General features: G+C 48.8%; 1 protein-coding gene across 1 annotated transcript in view; it reads left to right on the forward strand.

Annotated features, from left to right (window-relative positions):
• The first annotated feature begins 8,653 nt into the window (after window positions 1-8,653).
• The window catches only part of LOC115092856 (peptidyl-prolyl cis-trans isomerase-like), a 41,178-nt gene continuing 34,170 nt past the window's right edge, over window positions 8,654-15,661 (forward strand). The window contains exon 1 of the mRNA XM_029604221.1: window positions 8,654-8,803. Coding sequence (XP_029460081.1) covers window positions 8,735-8,803 — 69 coding nt within the window. The 5' untranslated portion in view covers window positions 8,654-8,734. The remainder of the gene's footprint in view (window positions 8,804-15,661) is intronic.

Below are 15,661 nucleotides of genomic sequence, written 5' to 3' on the forward strand. Positions count from 1 at the left end.
CGCTCTAAGCTGCACTCTTAGATGCCGCTTTCACTCCAAGGGCCTCGCTCCTCTGAAGCTCTAGACACCCGCTCCTTGGGGGTCTCTCGCTTCCAACTTCCCTTCGGGCCTTCACTAACTAAGACAACTGCTCCTCGGGGGTCTTTCTCTCTCTTCTCCATTCCAGGATATCGGACTATCGGGTATTCGCTCCTCGAGGGCCTACCAGCCTATGTATTCTTTGTCTATACCATAGATCAAAGACTTGCAAATAGAATATCCTGCATCAAGGACCTTCAGTCCCACCATTTCATCATAGGGAAGAAGCCTTCTTTCCTGAGAGTACCTCTACGATCCAGTGCTTCAGCTCCATCCACCAGCTGCGGCGTTACCCGCACTGCGGGCTCCCGCCTATCGTGAACATCTGGGTGAGATTATACCTCCGAGCCTGTTGAAAGTATTGGCACCTTGAGGATCAGTGCCTTTCCTTCCTGCCTACATCATCTATCTACAGCAGTACAATAAAGCCTCTATCCATACTGTGTCTGCTATCTGAGTTTAGCCAATCATTGTGGTTCCCCACGGGGACCCTCCTCATGGGCGGAGTCATCTCCACGTGACTAAGGGTCCACAATGCCACAAACACAACAGAGCGCCAATGGAAGAGAGACAGACAGGGGGCACTTGAGCAAAAGCAGGCCGAAGCCTGAGTAAACCACATCCAGGTAGTAAGCTGGAGAAGCGTCAAAGAGCAGGCTTGAGTCAGGGCTGGCAGCAATCCAAAGGCAGTGGCAAGCGAGGCTGAGGTCTGATCACGGAGATAGTCAATAGTGAAGTCAGGCGAAGCAGAGGTCTGGGTCTGGAGATAGGCAATAGCGTAGTCAGGCGAAGCAGAGGTCTGGGTCTAGACCAGCGAGGAGACCTGTTGCAAAGGCAATGCTAGGAAGCAGAGCCTTAGCTTAAATACTGAAGCTAGGTTGACGTCATCATTCGGGGCCGCGGCTAGGTTCCCATTGCAGTCTCTACTTAAACATCAATGGTGCGCGCGTGCCTAGGGAGGGGCTCGGTGCAGGTAGCAGTGTCTCTCCGTGGGCCACGCGGAGAGGCCCGACGAAAAGTAGTAGCAGGACTGGAGGCACCGGGGGAGGCCCAAGGATGGAGCTGACGGCTCACCGCCACCAGCAAGGAAGAACCAGGAGCTGGAGTCACTGTAGAAAGGTGAGGGGGCCATGCTGCGGATGGCAAACATAACAGTACCCCCCTTTTACGCCCCCCCTTGGAGGTCGGGGTTTGCCCGGATGGGCACAATGAAAGTTCAGGAGGAGGGTTTTGTCCAGGATGTTTTGAGCTGGTTCCCATTAATTTTCTTTTGGTCCATAACCCTCCCAAGAAAAGAGGTATTCCCACCGGCAGCCCCTACAGCGGACGTCAAGGACTTCATTTACCTTGTAGGTCGTATCAGTCTCAGCCACCAATGAAGGTGGTTCAGGAGCCTTTCGGGAAGGCCAGGACAGGACCACAGGTTTTAGAAGAGATACATGAAACATATTATGTATTCCCAGTGTAGGAGGCAGCCGAAGCTGATATGTAACTGGTCCAATGCGTCGGGTGACCATAAAAGGTCCGATGTATCTTGGAACGAACCTTTGAGAATGTATTCTGAGCTGGATATACCAAGTACTTAACCAGACTTTCTGGCCAGGAAGGAATTCAGGAGCTGAGCGTCGGTGACCGTCAGCAGTTCTCTTGGCCTGGGAAGCGGCTTGACATAAGCGAAGATTTGTCTGTTCCCATAAACCCTTCAGGGCATCCGCAGTAGCCTGAGCCACAGGGGATGGTACTGACAAAGGTATGGGCAGTGGTGGTCGTAGTTGCTTTCCATAGACGATAGAGAACAGTGACGTGCCTGTAGCTGTGGAAATGTGGGACTTATGAGAAAACTCCGCCCAAGGGAGAAGTTCAGACCAATTGTCTTGGTGGTCATTGATGCAAGTGCGCAAGAAGGCCTTTAATGAGCGATTCATTCGCTCGGCTTGTCCGTTTGCTTGGGGGTGGTAAGCAATTGTTAGATTGATGTTGATACCGAATTTTCGGCAAAGAACGCGCCAATATCTGGCAACAAATTGAGGACCTCTATCAGAGACAATGTCCTTGGGTAGGCAATATAATCTGAAGAAGCGACGGAACAATAGGCGTGCTAGTTCTGGAGCAGATGGAAGCCCCAGTAGAGGGATGAAATGGGCCTTTTTTGAAAATCGGTCTATGTTACCCATATTACGGTATGACCCTTAGATGGAGGCAAATCCACGATGAAATCCGTAGACAGGTGAGTCCACGGTTCCTCGGGAGCTGGAAGTGGTTGCAGTAGACCCCAAGGTCGACTGGCCAGGGGCTTTTACTGCGCACAAGTGTTACAGGATTCTACATATGCTTTAGTGTCAGAGACCATAGTAGGCCACCAGAAGAACCGCTGGAGCAGCGCCAAGGTTCGTGCTCGCCCTGGGTGACCAGCAAACTTAGAATCATGCGCCCAGCGGAGGACTCTTTCTTGGAGTCATCAGGGCACGACAGTCTTCCCAGCAGGGACTGGGTGAGTAGCAGAGAGACAGATACAAGTTGGGTCTATTATATGACCGGGTTCTTCCCGTGTGTCTTCAGGCTCCAAGGAGCATGATAGGGCATCTGCCTGGAGGTTTTTTTTTCAGCTGGACGGTAACGAAGCTCAAAATTGAACCTGGAAAAGAACAGGACACATCGGACCTGAGGGTCGTTGAGACGCTGGGCATGGCTCAAATGTTTCAGGTTCTTGTGGTCAGTGAACACGATGAACTTGTGTTGCGCGCTCTCTAACCACGGGCGCCATTCTTCAAGGGTTAATTTTATGGCAAGTAACTCGCGATCTCCAATACTATAGTTCTGTTCCGCGGATGAGAACTTATGGGAAAAGAACGAACATGGGACTGTAGAACCGGAAGCAGTGCGTTGGCTCAGGACTGCCCCATCTTCAATCGCGGAGGCGTCCACTTTCACTTGAAAAGGATGGTTCGGGTCTGGGTGATGTAGACAATACCCCGTCTAGAAGGCGATAGAAGGCTGTGATAGCTTCTGGAATCCAATTTTGAGTGTCTTGGCCCTTACGAGTCAATGTTGTCAAAGGAGCAGCCAAAGTGGAATAGTATGGGATAAAATGGCGATAGTAATTTAGAAATCCCAGGAAGCGCTGGAGGGCTTTAAGATCCACGGGTTGCGGCCAATTCCGGATTCCTTTCAACTTGGCAGGGTCCATAGAAAATCCTCATTGGGAGATAATGTATCCAAGGAAAGGCAGACTGGATTTCTCGAATAAGAACTTATCCAATTTAGCAAATAAGTGATTCTCACGAAGGCATTGGAGGATGGTACTGACATCAGTGTGGTGTGTGGCCAAATCCTTAGAAAAGACAAGGATATCGTCCAAGTATGCCACAACCTTGGTATACAGCAAATCTCTGAACTTTTCGTTCATCATTCGTTGGAAAATTACAGGCACATTACAGAGGCCAAAAGGCATCACCAGGTATTCGTAATGCCCGTCCCGGGTGTTAAAGGCGGTCTTCCAAATGTCATCGGGACAGATCTGTACCAAGTTAGACGCACAGCGTAAATCCAACTTCATAAGTATAGATGGAGTTTAGGCCGCGATAGTCAATACATGGCCTGAGCGATCCATCCTTCTTGATCACAAAAAAGAATCCTGCCCCGGCAGGAGAGGTAGAGGGGCGGATGAATCCCTTTGCAAGGTTTTCTTGGATGTATTCCATCATGGCCTTTGTCTCCAGGAGAGACATAGGATAGGTTCACCCTCGGGGAGGCATGGTCCCAGGAAGGATGTCAATGGGACAATCGAACCTTCGAAATCTGCATGGGGAGCGGGTATTCCTGAAGAAGTGGTAGCCAGAGAAACCACGGGTGGCGGTACCACTTTCTGTAGACAGGACTGGTGACAGGCAGGACCCCACTCCACCTGTTGCAACGAACCCCAATTAAATTGGGGAGAGTGCTTTTGGAGCCAAGGGAGTCCTAGGACTACCGGATGGATGGATTTCTCCAATACCAACAGTTCAAGTTCTGTGTGCAGGGCGCCAGTGCGCAGTTGAACTGGCTCTATGGTAAGGAATATTCGACCGAGTAACGGTTCTCCATAAATAGACGCTATACACTAGGAAGTTTCTAGAGGACGGTTATTTATACCTAGGAGCTGAACTAGATCCTTGAGAATGACATTACCTCCTGCTCCGGAATCCACTAGAGCAAGAACTGGGAAGGACCGGGAGTCCCAGATCAGGGTGACCGGTACTGACAGTTGAGGGGCAGGAGAAGTTGCGCCCAAGTTCAGGACCCCTACTGCAGGTCTGTAGATGGTGGCCAGGTGCTCCGCAATACAGACACCGACCGGTTTGTCTCCGCTGGAGGCACTCTTCCGGTGTCAGCCACTCACGGCCCAACTGCATGGGCTCTTCTGTCTTGGCCTCAATGGAGACCCTACTCTGGGCAGGGCTGGTGGTCAGGGGCGAAGGGGATCGAACCCGAGAAGACTTCTTGGGCATCCGACTCTCCCAGTGACGCTCTTGGAGATGATGATCGATTCGGCCTATCAAGTCTATAAGATCCTCGAGAGAGAAGGGGAGCTCCCTTGCAGCCAGCTCATCCTTTAGCTGCGAGGAAAGTCCATCCAGGTACATGGCTCGTAGGCAGTCTTCCTGCCAAGCAAGCTCGAAAGCCAAAGTCCGAAACTCAATGGTATAGTCGAAGAGACTTATTTGACCTTGACGAAGATGCTTGCTACAGCATGCCGCCCAGGATCATCATACTTCCATCGAAACACAGCCAAAAACTGAGATAACTCCCTTAGGAGTGAGTCGGATTGTTCCCATAAGGGCGAAGCCCAGGCCAGCACCTTCCATTCGAGATGAGACAGGATGAAGGTGACTTTAGTCAGTTCATCCTGGAAGACGGAGGGCTGCAGAGCAAATTGCATATAGCATTGGTTGATAAACTCTCTGCAGAGTCTGGAGTCACCGTTGAAGCGTGGGGGCGCTGGTAGGGCCAGCAGGGCTCGAGGCATCGATGATGGCTGTGGATGAGGAGCCGGTGTAGAAACCGGATTGCTGGTGAGGGCATCAAGCCGAGCATGAAGACGATCAAAGGAGGAAGCCAATGCCTCAAGAAATTGCTGCTGTTCTTTTACCTTAGATGCCAGGCCTGGAATAGCCTGGAGGGCACGCGGCTCCACCGAGTCAATGGCCTTTGCAACCTGTTGCGTCGGAGGTGAACCCTTGGGCCGAGGTTGGGTTGATGCACTGTCAGCAGGTGGAGTGGGCTGATAGACAAAGGCCGCTGGAGCTTCACCTATGCCAGCCCTTGTTCCCCGCGGGTTGAGCCTTTGGGTGCCGGGGCCGGCAGGACCTAGGTGGGCCTCTGTTTGTAGTTGAGGTGAGAGTTGGATCAGCCCAGAGACAGCGGGTGAGAGATGGTACAGTCTTACTCTGGAAAGGGTAGTGTCCTGGAAACTCGAGCGCCAATGAAACAGAGACAGACAGGGGGCACTCGAGCAAGGTCAGGCCGAAGCCTGAGTAAACCATGTCCAGGGAGTAAGCTGGAGAAGCGTCGAAGAGCAGGCTTGAGTCAGGGCTGGCGGCAATCCAAAGGCAGAGGCAAGCAAGGCTGAGATCTGATCACGGAGATAGAAAATAGAGGAGTCAGGTGAAGCAGAGGTCTGGGTCTGGAGATAGGCAATAGCATGGTCAGGCAAAGCAGAGGTCCGGGCTTGGAGAGAGTCAATGGCGTGGTCAGGCGAAGCAGAGGTCTGGGCTTGGAGAGAGTCAATGGCGTGGTCGGGCGAAGCAGAGGTCCGGGCTAGGAGAGAGTCAATGGAGTGGCCGGGCGAAGCAGAGGTCCGGGCTTGGAGAGAGTCAATGGCGTGGCCGGGCGAAGCAGAGGTCCGGGCTTGGAGTCAATGGCGTGGTCGGGCGAAGCAGAGGTCCGGGCTAGGAGAGTCAATGGCGTGGCCGGGCGAAGCAGAGGTCCAGGTTTGGAGAGAGTCAATGAAACATAGAAACATAGAAATGATGGCAGAAGAAGACCAAACGGCCCATCCAGTCTGCCCAGCAAGCTTCACACATTTTTTCTCTCATACTTATCTGTTTCTTTTAGCTCTTGGTTCTATTTCCCTTCCTCCCCCACCATTAATGTAGAGAGCAGTGATGGAGCTGCATCCAAGTGAAATATCTAGCTTGATTAGTTAGGGGTAGTAACCGCCGCAATAAGCAAGCTACACCCATGCTTATTTGTTTTAACCCAGACTATGTTATACAGCCCTTATTGGTTGTTTTTCTTCTCCCCTGCCGTTGAAGCAGAGAGCTATGCTGGATATGCATCGAAAGTGAAGTATCAGGCACATTTGGTTTGGGGTAGTAACCGCCGTAACAAGCCAGCTACTCCCCGCTTTGTGAGTGTGAATCCTTTTTTCTTCTCCCCTGCCGTTGAAGCTATGCTGGATATGCGTGAAGTATCAGTTTTTCTTTTCCCCTGCCGTTGAAGCAGAGAGCTATGCTGGATATGCGTGAAGTATCAGTTTTTCTTCTCCCCTGCCGTTGGAGCAGAGAGCTATGCTGGATGTGCATCGAAAGTGAAGTATCAGGCACATTTGGTTTGGGGTAGTAACCGCCGTAACAAGCCAGCTACTCCCGGCTTTGTGAGTGCAAATCCTTTTTTCCACATTTCCTCTTGCTGTTGAAGCTTAGAGTGATGTTGGAGTCACAGTAACCATGTGTATGTTTATTGAATAAGGGTATTGTGTCCAGGCAGTAGCCATCATTCTGGTGAGTCACCCACTCTTCATTGGCGGCCTCTTGACTTTATGGATCCACAGTGTTTATCCCACGCCCCTTTGAAGTCCTTCACAGTTCTGGTCTTCACCACTTCCTCCGGAAGGGCATTCCAGGCATCCACCACCCTCTCCGTGAAGAAATACTTCCTGACAATGGTTGTGGTTGGGTGAGGCAGCAGTCCGGGCTTGGAGAGAGACAATGGCGAAGTCAGGCAAAGAAGAATCAAAGTCTGTGTAATCAATCCGAGGTATGAAGAAGGGTAGGAACAAGGAGACAGGAACCAGGAACAACGAGGAACAGGAACGCAGAGATGAGACAAATCTCTAGAAGGCAACAAGCACTCGACCAGCGAGGAGACCTCCTGCAAAGGCAACGCTAGGAAGCAGAGTCTGAGCTTAAATACTGTAGCTAGGTTGAATTCATCATCCGGGGCCGCGGCTAGGTTCCCGCTGTGATCCCTACTTAAACATCAATGGTGCACGTGCGTGTGCTCCTAGGGAGGGGTGCGGCGCGGGTAGCAGTCTCCGTGGGCCACGCGGAGAGCTCCGATGAGAAGTAGCAGCAGGACTGGGAACGCCAGGGACTGCCATAGGGCCGGAGGCACTGGGGAGGCCCGAGGACAGAGTTGACAGCCCACCGCCGCCAGCGAGGAGGAACCAGGATCTGGAGTCACTGGAGAAAGGTGTATGGGCCTTGCCATGGGTCTGCCGCGGATGGCATGCGTAACACAATGCTCCCAGGATCATGCCTTAAAGGGCCCTAGTGGCCCAAAAAACCCTCCCAGTATTGCCAAAATCCCCGCAAGGTCTCGTGAGACTCCCTGCCCGCCCCCCCCCCCCCCCCCTCCAGTCACCTTATGCGTCAGGCAAAGTATGAATCATGTGTTAGGATAATGGTAGGACCTTAGAAAGCCAATGCCATTTTGAAAAATAGTGGCCCGGGCCAGGGATTTTTCAGTAGGGTCTGGTGGGGTGGGTGAGCTTGGGAGAGCTGATTTTTAACAATACTAGAGGGATTTGAGAAGGTGCAGGACCTGTACCCAGGGCCCTCATTTAGTTTAAACTTTTATCACATACTTCAGCTGCTTCATGGTGTGGCAGTGGGTCTCAAGAGACCCCTGGGGGTTTTGACAATACTGGAAAGAGAGCAATTACTTAGGCACTAGACCTTTTAAGAAAATGGTAGCCCCAGGCCCACCATCAGGTGGAATTTTCTGGAGTTATTAACAGACAGCATTTTATGTAGGGGAAAATATCACCGGGTTTATAAGCAGCTGCAGTTTAGTAAATCCTGCATTATTTTTTTTGCAACTCAGGAGAGAATACTGCAGTTTAGTAAATGACCCCCAATAAGTTTGTACTTGAGGCAAGGGAGAAAGAAGTGACTTGCCCAAGGTCACAAGGAATATTGGTGAGATTTGAACCTGATTCTTAGCCCATTGCTTTAACGATCAGGCTGTTCCTCCATTTTACAGCTTTTCATTTGGCACAGCAAGAAGGAAATCTAGAGGAGAAATCCTTTCATTTAAATAAACGCGTAGCATAAGCAGACAAACGTCATACTCTGACCGAACTACCTTCGACGTCTGTACGTAATTTGCCTGTCAATCCAAGATATAGTCCCGCCCCCTTCAGTTGCCCAAGCAACAGAATTCAGCGCGCGGGTTAGGGGTTGACGGAGGAATTTTTTTAATTATTAAACCCCGCCCCTTCTCCCTCTTTTATTTGCTTGCTCGCGCGCTAAACTTTCCTAGTGAAGATTGGCCTCTTCGAATGTCAATCTTCCCCTCCAGCCTTATATAGATCGTGCGCGGGGAGCCGCCCGTTCCCTTTCCGTTAGGTTGTGGAGAAGAGAGAGCGTACAGAAGCGGCTTCACTGCAGACAGTATGGCCCTCCCGCAAGTCTTCTTCGACATGAGCGCCGATGGCGCCTCCCTTGGCCGCATCGTTATACAGGTGACAACGGATCTAGTGAGATGGCGCGGGCTGGGCGGTTCAATGGGGCGCGTTATTACAGCTAATGCAGTTAAATAATGGCGGCGGGAGTGGCGGGGAAATGGACCGTTAAGTCACGGCTTTTGTAACTAACGTGGGATCTTGCTGCAGTAGCCCATTGTGTTTTTTGTTTTTTTTTTTTGGTTCTAGCATTTTGAGTCAAGTTATCCATATGATTGGATAAACTCTCATCCATATCTCTTAAATTCATATGTAATTTAACTTTTACACCGTAAAAGCGCTTTCCCCGCCCAGGCTGGGCCTTGTAGGCGTTTTCTCTGTCCCTTTTAGCTGTATGGCTGCACGTGGTCTTTCTATTTTCTTACCCTCGTTGATTGAAAATATACTTAAATATACAATTACTCTTTTTTGCTAGTTCCTCGGTTAACTTAAAAATTGCAGGTACTTGTTTATACCTACTTTCGGTAATACTATATTGCGCTCCCAGCTTTTCTTTGTCTAGTTGGTATGTAACTTCACTTGTATTTCTGAGTTGTAGGCTTCTTTTTGAGATAGCTATGTGGGTAATGTAACTTAGTCAAAATACCCCCACAACCACCCCCAAAAAACTGGCATTTAGTAACAGTATACTCTTGAGCAGGTTTGGTGGTATTTATGTACTAATTTGTGAAGAACTTGAGTTTGAGGATTGGAGTAATGCCCCCATGGTCCACGAAGAGGAGGAAAACTGCCGTTTAGTGACCTCTAGCTCAGGACTTCCAAAACTTAGTGTGACCCAATTTTAGTACTAAATGTGTAGGTGACCAAAACACGTTAACAGGGTCGTTGTGGTCTTCCAATCACCTTTTTCACTCTCCCTGTAGTTTAGTTAACTTTCTCTCAAGCTTCATATCCTCCACTGGGCCTTCCCTCTACCTCTACTCTTTTCACCTCCCCAGCCCTTTTTGCATCCTCCAGCTGAAGCTTTCATGGCAAGCAAGTCTTTTATCCTATCTTATTCTGTCGTCTTCCTCCTCTCATCCTCCATGCCCTCTTTAGTCTCATCCTATCCCTCATCTTCCAGTGCCATCTCCTCCCCTCTGATACTTTTCATGTTCCACCTAGCTTTCCCTTGACCCCCCAACTCCTTACATTCCCCAGTTGGTCTCATTCTTTTGCCCTCCCCAACCAACCCTTAAGCCTTTCCTTCTCATCCCTCTCTTCAAATAGTCCAGTCTCCAAATATCCCTCTGGCCAGGGTCACCAGGAACATTTCCTGTTGAGTCTTGGTGTTAAGAGGACAAGCAATATTTTATTCTTGGATAGATTCAGGGTGGTTAAGAGGAGCAGTGCATGTTTCCATTGACCCCAGTGCATTCTAACCTCTCACCTTATGGCTGGTCCCAAGCCTGCCTGGTCTGTAAGCAGCAGCAATACTAATCAAATAGAGCAGTGGTCCCCAACCTTTTTTGCACCAGGGGTCTGGCTTCAAGCAAGACCATTTTTCCATGGCCTGGTGGGGCAGGGTTGGGGCTTTGGCCATATGGGGGCAGGGTTATGGAGGGGGTTGGATTTTAGTGCATACCTATAATTTAATTATGACATTTATAATTGGGCAATACAGTAAAGTCTGCGGGAGAGCGGGCGAATGCCTGCTCTCCTGTGCGCGTGATTTAGTGTTCAAATTAGGACCGGCAGTAAAGAGGTGCTAGGGACAGTAGTGTGTCCCTAGCTGCTCTTTTCGGACAGGAGCAGCAGCTGTCAGCAGGTTTGACAGCCAATACTCAATTTTGCCGGCGTCAGTTCTTGAGCCCGCTGACAGCCACGGTTTGAAACGGATGCTGGCAAAGTTGCGCATCCAGTTTTCAAGCTACGGGCAGACTTCAAATTTTTTTTTTAACTTTTTGTAACTTTTGGGGCCTCTGACTTAATATCGCCATGATATTAAGTCTGAGGGTGCACAGAAAAGCAGTTTTTATTGCTTTTCTGTGCACTCTCCCAGTGCCTGGAGAAATCAGCAAGTAAAATGTGTGGCTTGGCTGCACATTTTCCTTTCGGAATCACGCAGGAATACCTAATAGGTCCATCAACATGCATTTGCATGTTGCAGGTGCTATTTGGGGGGGGGGGGGGGGGGTTGGATGCATGTTTTCAACCCCTTACTGAATAAGGGGTAATGCTAGTGCATCAAATGTGTATCCAATCGTGGGTTGACAGTGTGCTCTGCCGGAGTGCACTGTACTGTTTCGGCCTGCATGTGACTCAGCAGAGCAGAGACAGACTCTCACCAAATACAAAATAAAGGAGCACAAATTAGAAAAAACTGAAATGGAAACCCCAAGAAGCCAGACTCTGTATTAACAATGGAAAAACAGAACCACCATTCCTCATAAAACAAAATAAAAAAACATAAAGCATTATTTATAATAAAACCATACTAATAAAAGAATATTTTAAAACTACTGAAATAGAATTTCTATTAATTAAAATCATACATTTTTTACAATTTCCCAAACACCAATAAAATATTCCAAAACAGCACATATATCAAACTTTTAAGGATTTTAAAAAGCCCCTGCTGTCCATACATGGGAGCTCTTGATTTCCATTCACCCTGATATTGTCAAGGATTAGGAGGTTATCCCCTCTCACATATACTCACATGTCCATTCTCTCACACATACACTCACATACATACACATTCATGCTCTTATACCCAACCATAATATCTCGCTCTCACAGACAATGACACATGCTCATTCTCTCCCCCTCCACACGCACTCTTACTCCCCTGGATTTTCTCATATATACTCATGCACACCCAGGCAAGCTCCCAATCATTCTCACACTGAACCTCAGGCAGGCTCCCATTCATTTTCACACCACTCCATCCCCCAGGTAGGCACTAATTTATTCACACACAGGCAGGCACCTATTCTCACACATACAAACCTCAGGAAGGCACCCATTCATTCTCATACACACACACCCTCAGGCAGGCACCAATGCATTCACACACACACCACCAGGCAGACTCCCATTCATGCACACTAAAGCAACCTCAGAGCCTCTCTCATTCCTCTGCTGCCACTGTCATTGCTGCCGCGTGGCTATTGGAGGTGCTGACTGCTGCTACTAACACTGAAGCCCATTCTGCTGCCTCCTTTGTGCAGGCCCCATGGGCTTCCAGGTCCTCCATGCTGATCTCTGTACATTGTGAGATCTGCATAGAGAAAGTGCTATTCTGGCACATGTAACCTTTGGGAATGTGCAAATCAGTTGGTCACAGGCTTTTTTCCCACATTCCTTTATTTTTTGCCAATTCCTTTATATTGTCTTTTTTCTATTTTTCTCTCAATCTGTCTTCTTCCCTCAAACAGTCAAGTTCTCATTCTCACATGCTTTCTGTCTCTCTCACACACAGGCTCTCACTTTCACATGCTCTCATATAATCATTCATACAGTCTCACTGGCACATGCTCTCTCACACACAGAGGCTCTCACATGCTGTCTCTGCAAACATTCAGGTCTTCACTCTCACATACAATCTCTCAACTCATCTCATACATACACACTGTACAGGCCCTCGGCCTCTCACCTCTGGGCCTCTTTACGGTTCGCTACAGGATGGGCTCTGCAGAGGCCCTGGTCTTATCTGGCTGCACTGCTCCTCTTCTGCACGCGTCTGATGATCCTTCTCCTTCCTGCCTGCGCAGCTCCGACAACATTTTTCTTCTGGGGCTGCGCAGGCAGGAAGGAGGAGCAGCACCTGCATGTTTAGGCGCAACCTTTTTCTTCAGACCATGGTGATGTGAGCTCCACCACAGCCCTGCTGATCTTCTTGCTGTGTGTATCCGGCGCACAGCAATAGTTCACCGCTCAGCTGCCAGTGGGATGAGGTCCACCAGCAGCCATTGGCGGCTCAGTGCCCCCTAATGCTTGGTGCCCTAGGCGATCGCCTAGTTAGCCTAGTCAGTGCTTCCACCGGCCCTGGGCAGAGAACATTGTGGGGTGGGGTGGGGCAGTGGGCAGCATCCACCTCACAAAGTGTGCTCTGAGCTGCTGCAGAGTACACTGTTGGTGTTTAGTGGTGGTCTGCAGTGCCGCAGATCAGCAAAAAACCCCCAACGTCCTTATCCTCGTCTGGACTAGTGGTTGGGGACCCCTGAAATAAAGTATAGGGCCCTGCAGCAGCCCTGATTCTTACCAGTGAAGGGCTTTTCACACAGCAACTTAGGCAAATGTAGTGCCACTGCAGGGCCTGTGAGCATGCTGTCTCTTTACAGATACTGCTGGCTGAAGAGTGCTGACATTTGAGGCACTTGTGACCCCTAACTGGTTTGAGCAATTTGGGGCTTCAGCCCACAGTTTGGGAAGCCCTGCTGTAGCTGCTAGACTTGATCTGTTGCCAGCTCATGGCCTGTGTTCATCTCCCTCAAAAACATTGTTCTAATACAGGGGTAGGTAACTCCAGTCCTGGAGTATCAAAACATGCCTGGTTTTCAGGATATTGACAGTGAATATACATGAGCTATATTTGCATATAATGGAAGCAATGCCTTTGTGTATACCTGATGCATATTCATTGTGGATATTCTGAAAATCAGATCTGTTTGTAGCACTACAGGCCTGGAATTGTTTACTCTAGCTCTAATGGTTAGGTTAAGTAAGTTGGTTGGAAATAGTGGTGAAAATCTAGGTCTGAATGTTGGTGCTGTAACTGATTTCTTTCATAATATGGCAATGAAACATGGAGATAACATGCATTGAGGCAATCACAAACTTATGGCCAGTATGGGATAACCTGCTTAGAACAGTTACAACCATGAAAAACCTTGATGGCCTCTCTGGATGGGCCATTTTGGCTTTATTTTAATATTTTCTTATACCCAAAGGAGCAGGCATAAACTACCCAGGACTAGAAAATACTTGAAGAGTAGACTCTCACCTCCCCTGTCACCATGTTAGATGGTAGACTTGATGTTGGTTGCATTCTGATCACTTAAGTTCTAATTCTATTTAATAGAGAAAGTGAAGCAGACTTTCAGAGTAACTGTGCAGCTATATCAATCTCCCAATAAGAGGTAATAAGGGCTTTCAATATGGAATGGTAGCAAAGTTTTGGCATACTTCAATATAATTGGAAGGTAAAGTCCCTAGCATACATAAACTGCAAGCTGACTTTTTATGCTTCCCAGTTAGGGGAAACATGCAGTGACCTGCAAGTGGTTAAACTTGGCAGTTGAGAAATCCTTAGTGTAGCAGGAAGGGTGGTGGCCACACCTAGAACAGTTTAAGCATGGGGTCCCCAAACTCAAGTGAAGGGCCCACATGTGATGTCTTAAATCAGTGAGGCTGGGTTGGCCCAAACTGGCATAGGGAAGATAAGGGGGGCAGGATTCCCAGTTGCTACTGATAGCAGGAAAAATATTTTAAAGGAGTTGGGGTAAATCGGTACTCTCCAATTCTACAATCTGCCACCTCAGCATTTGCCCTCTGAGAATGAGGGTGAACAGCAGGGTGGCATTTGTGGTGCACTCTTGCTCATTACTTCTACTTTTTTCTCTCATACCCCTTCCTCTCTTCCCTCATTTTCTTTCCTTGGATCACTTCTCATTAGCTTCAGTCTCTCATTTGCTTTCCCCTTCCTCCACAAACACTTTGATCCCCCTGACTATATCCCCCTCTGCCTTTCCCTGACCAACATACCTGGATTATCTCTCCACCTACTTCTCCTTTTTTCCAACATTTCTTATTCCCAGACTTGTAACCCATTGTCTACTAAAACTGTTTTTAACCCAAGCAGTAATATGGTGGCATGAGCATAGCAGAGGCAGGCTAGGAGACTATGGGCTGAAGGCTTTGTGGCCAGTCCCTGCTACAGCAGTTTTTCCTTGTCCATTTGATGTCCATATTGCTGCTGCAGCCAAGATCCTGAAGTTTGTGGGTTTTCTGGCATGGTCATTGCTGCTTTGTTCCCTACCTTTGTATCTGTTCAGTACCATCCTTCCTTGTGCAAGAGTCAGAGGGAGGAGGGACTTTATTCCAGTGCTTTTTTAAAAGCCCAAAAAACAAGCTCCATGGGCTGGATTTTGCCTGTAGGTGTAATTTGGGGATCCCTGGTGTAGGCTGTTGAACACTGGATGATGTTACTAGAGTAAGCAAGCAGGATGGATATGCTAACTGGTCCTATGTCTATTGCTAGCAAGGTTAAAAATAGCTTGGGCAATCTTTGAGGACTTGTCCATCTATAACTACATAGACTTGTGGCATGACTAACAGGAATGGATTGCTCTGTCAATCTCTTGGATACTCTAAGTGACCCATATTCAACACTGAAGGCAAGAACTGGGCTTGACTGTTGGTTTGAGTTGGCATAAGTTATTTCATAGCATCCAGTCAGATGAATCAAGAAGCAAGTAAGGCATTCCTACCAGCAGATGGAGACAGTAAACTGTCACATACATCCTTGCAGTTACATCAGCCTGCCACTATTCTAACTCAGCAGATGGCTGTGCCTCTCCCCTCTGGGGATCTCTTAATTTTAAAATAAGGGAGAATTAAGGATAAAACTTGCTCTGCTCCTGTGGTGATACCAAATGGTCCCTCCCCCGGTTGAGAATTCTGAGGTGATTTCTGTGGTCCTTCAGATGTGTGCCTTGGTCTGGTAGCTAGTTTTGTCTGCATGGACTTAGCTGCTTGAGCAGCTGAAAGGCAGTATTGCAGGAAACTGAGCATGGTGGTGAAGGCATATGCCCTCTTCTCCTGCAGCTGAAGACTCTGCTTAGCCAGGTACAGCTATGCTCCGGTAACTTACTTACAGGTCGATCCAGCAAGGCCGCGGTAGAAACAGTGCGGTAGTGTCAGGTAGTGTCAGGC

This window comes from Rhinatrema bivittatum, chromosome 5 (genome assembly GCF_901001135.1).
Source record: "Rhinatrema bivittatum chromosome 5, aRhiBiv1.1, whole genome shotgun sequence".
NCBI lineage: Eukaryota > Metazoa > Chordata > Amphibia > Gymnophiona > Rhinatrematidae > Rhinatrema > Rhinatrema bivittatum.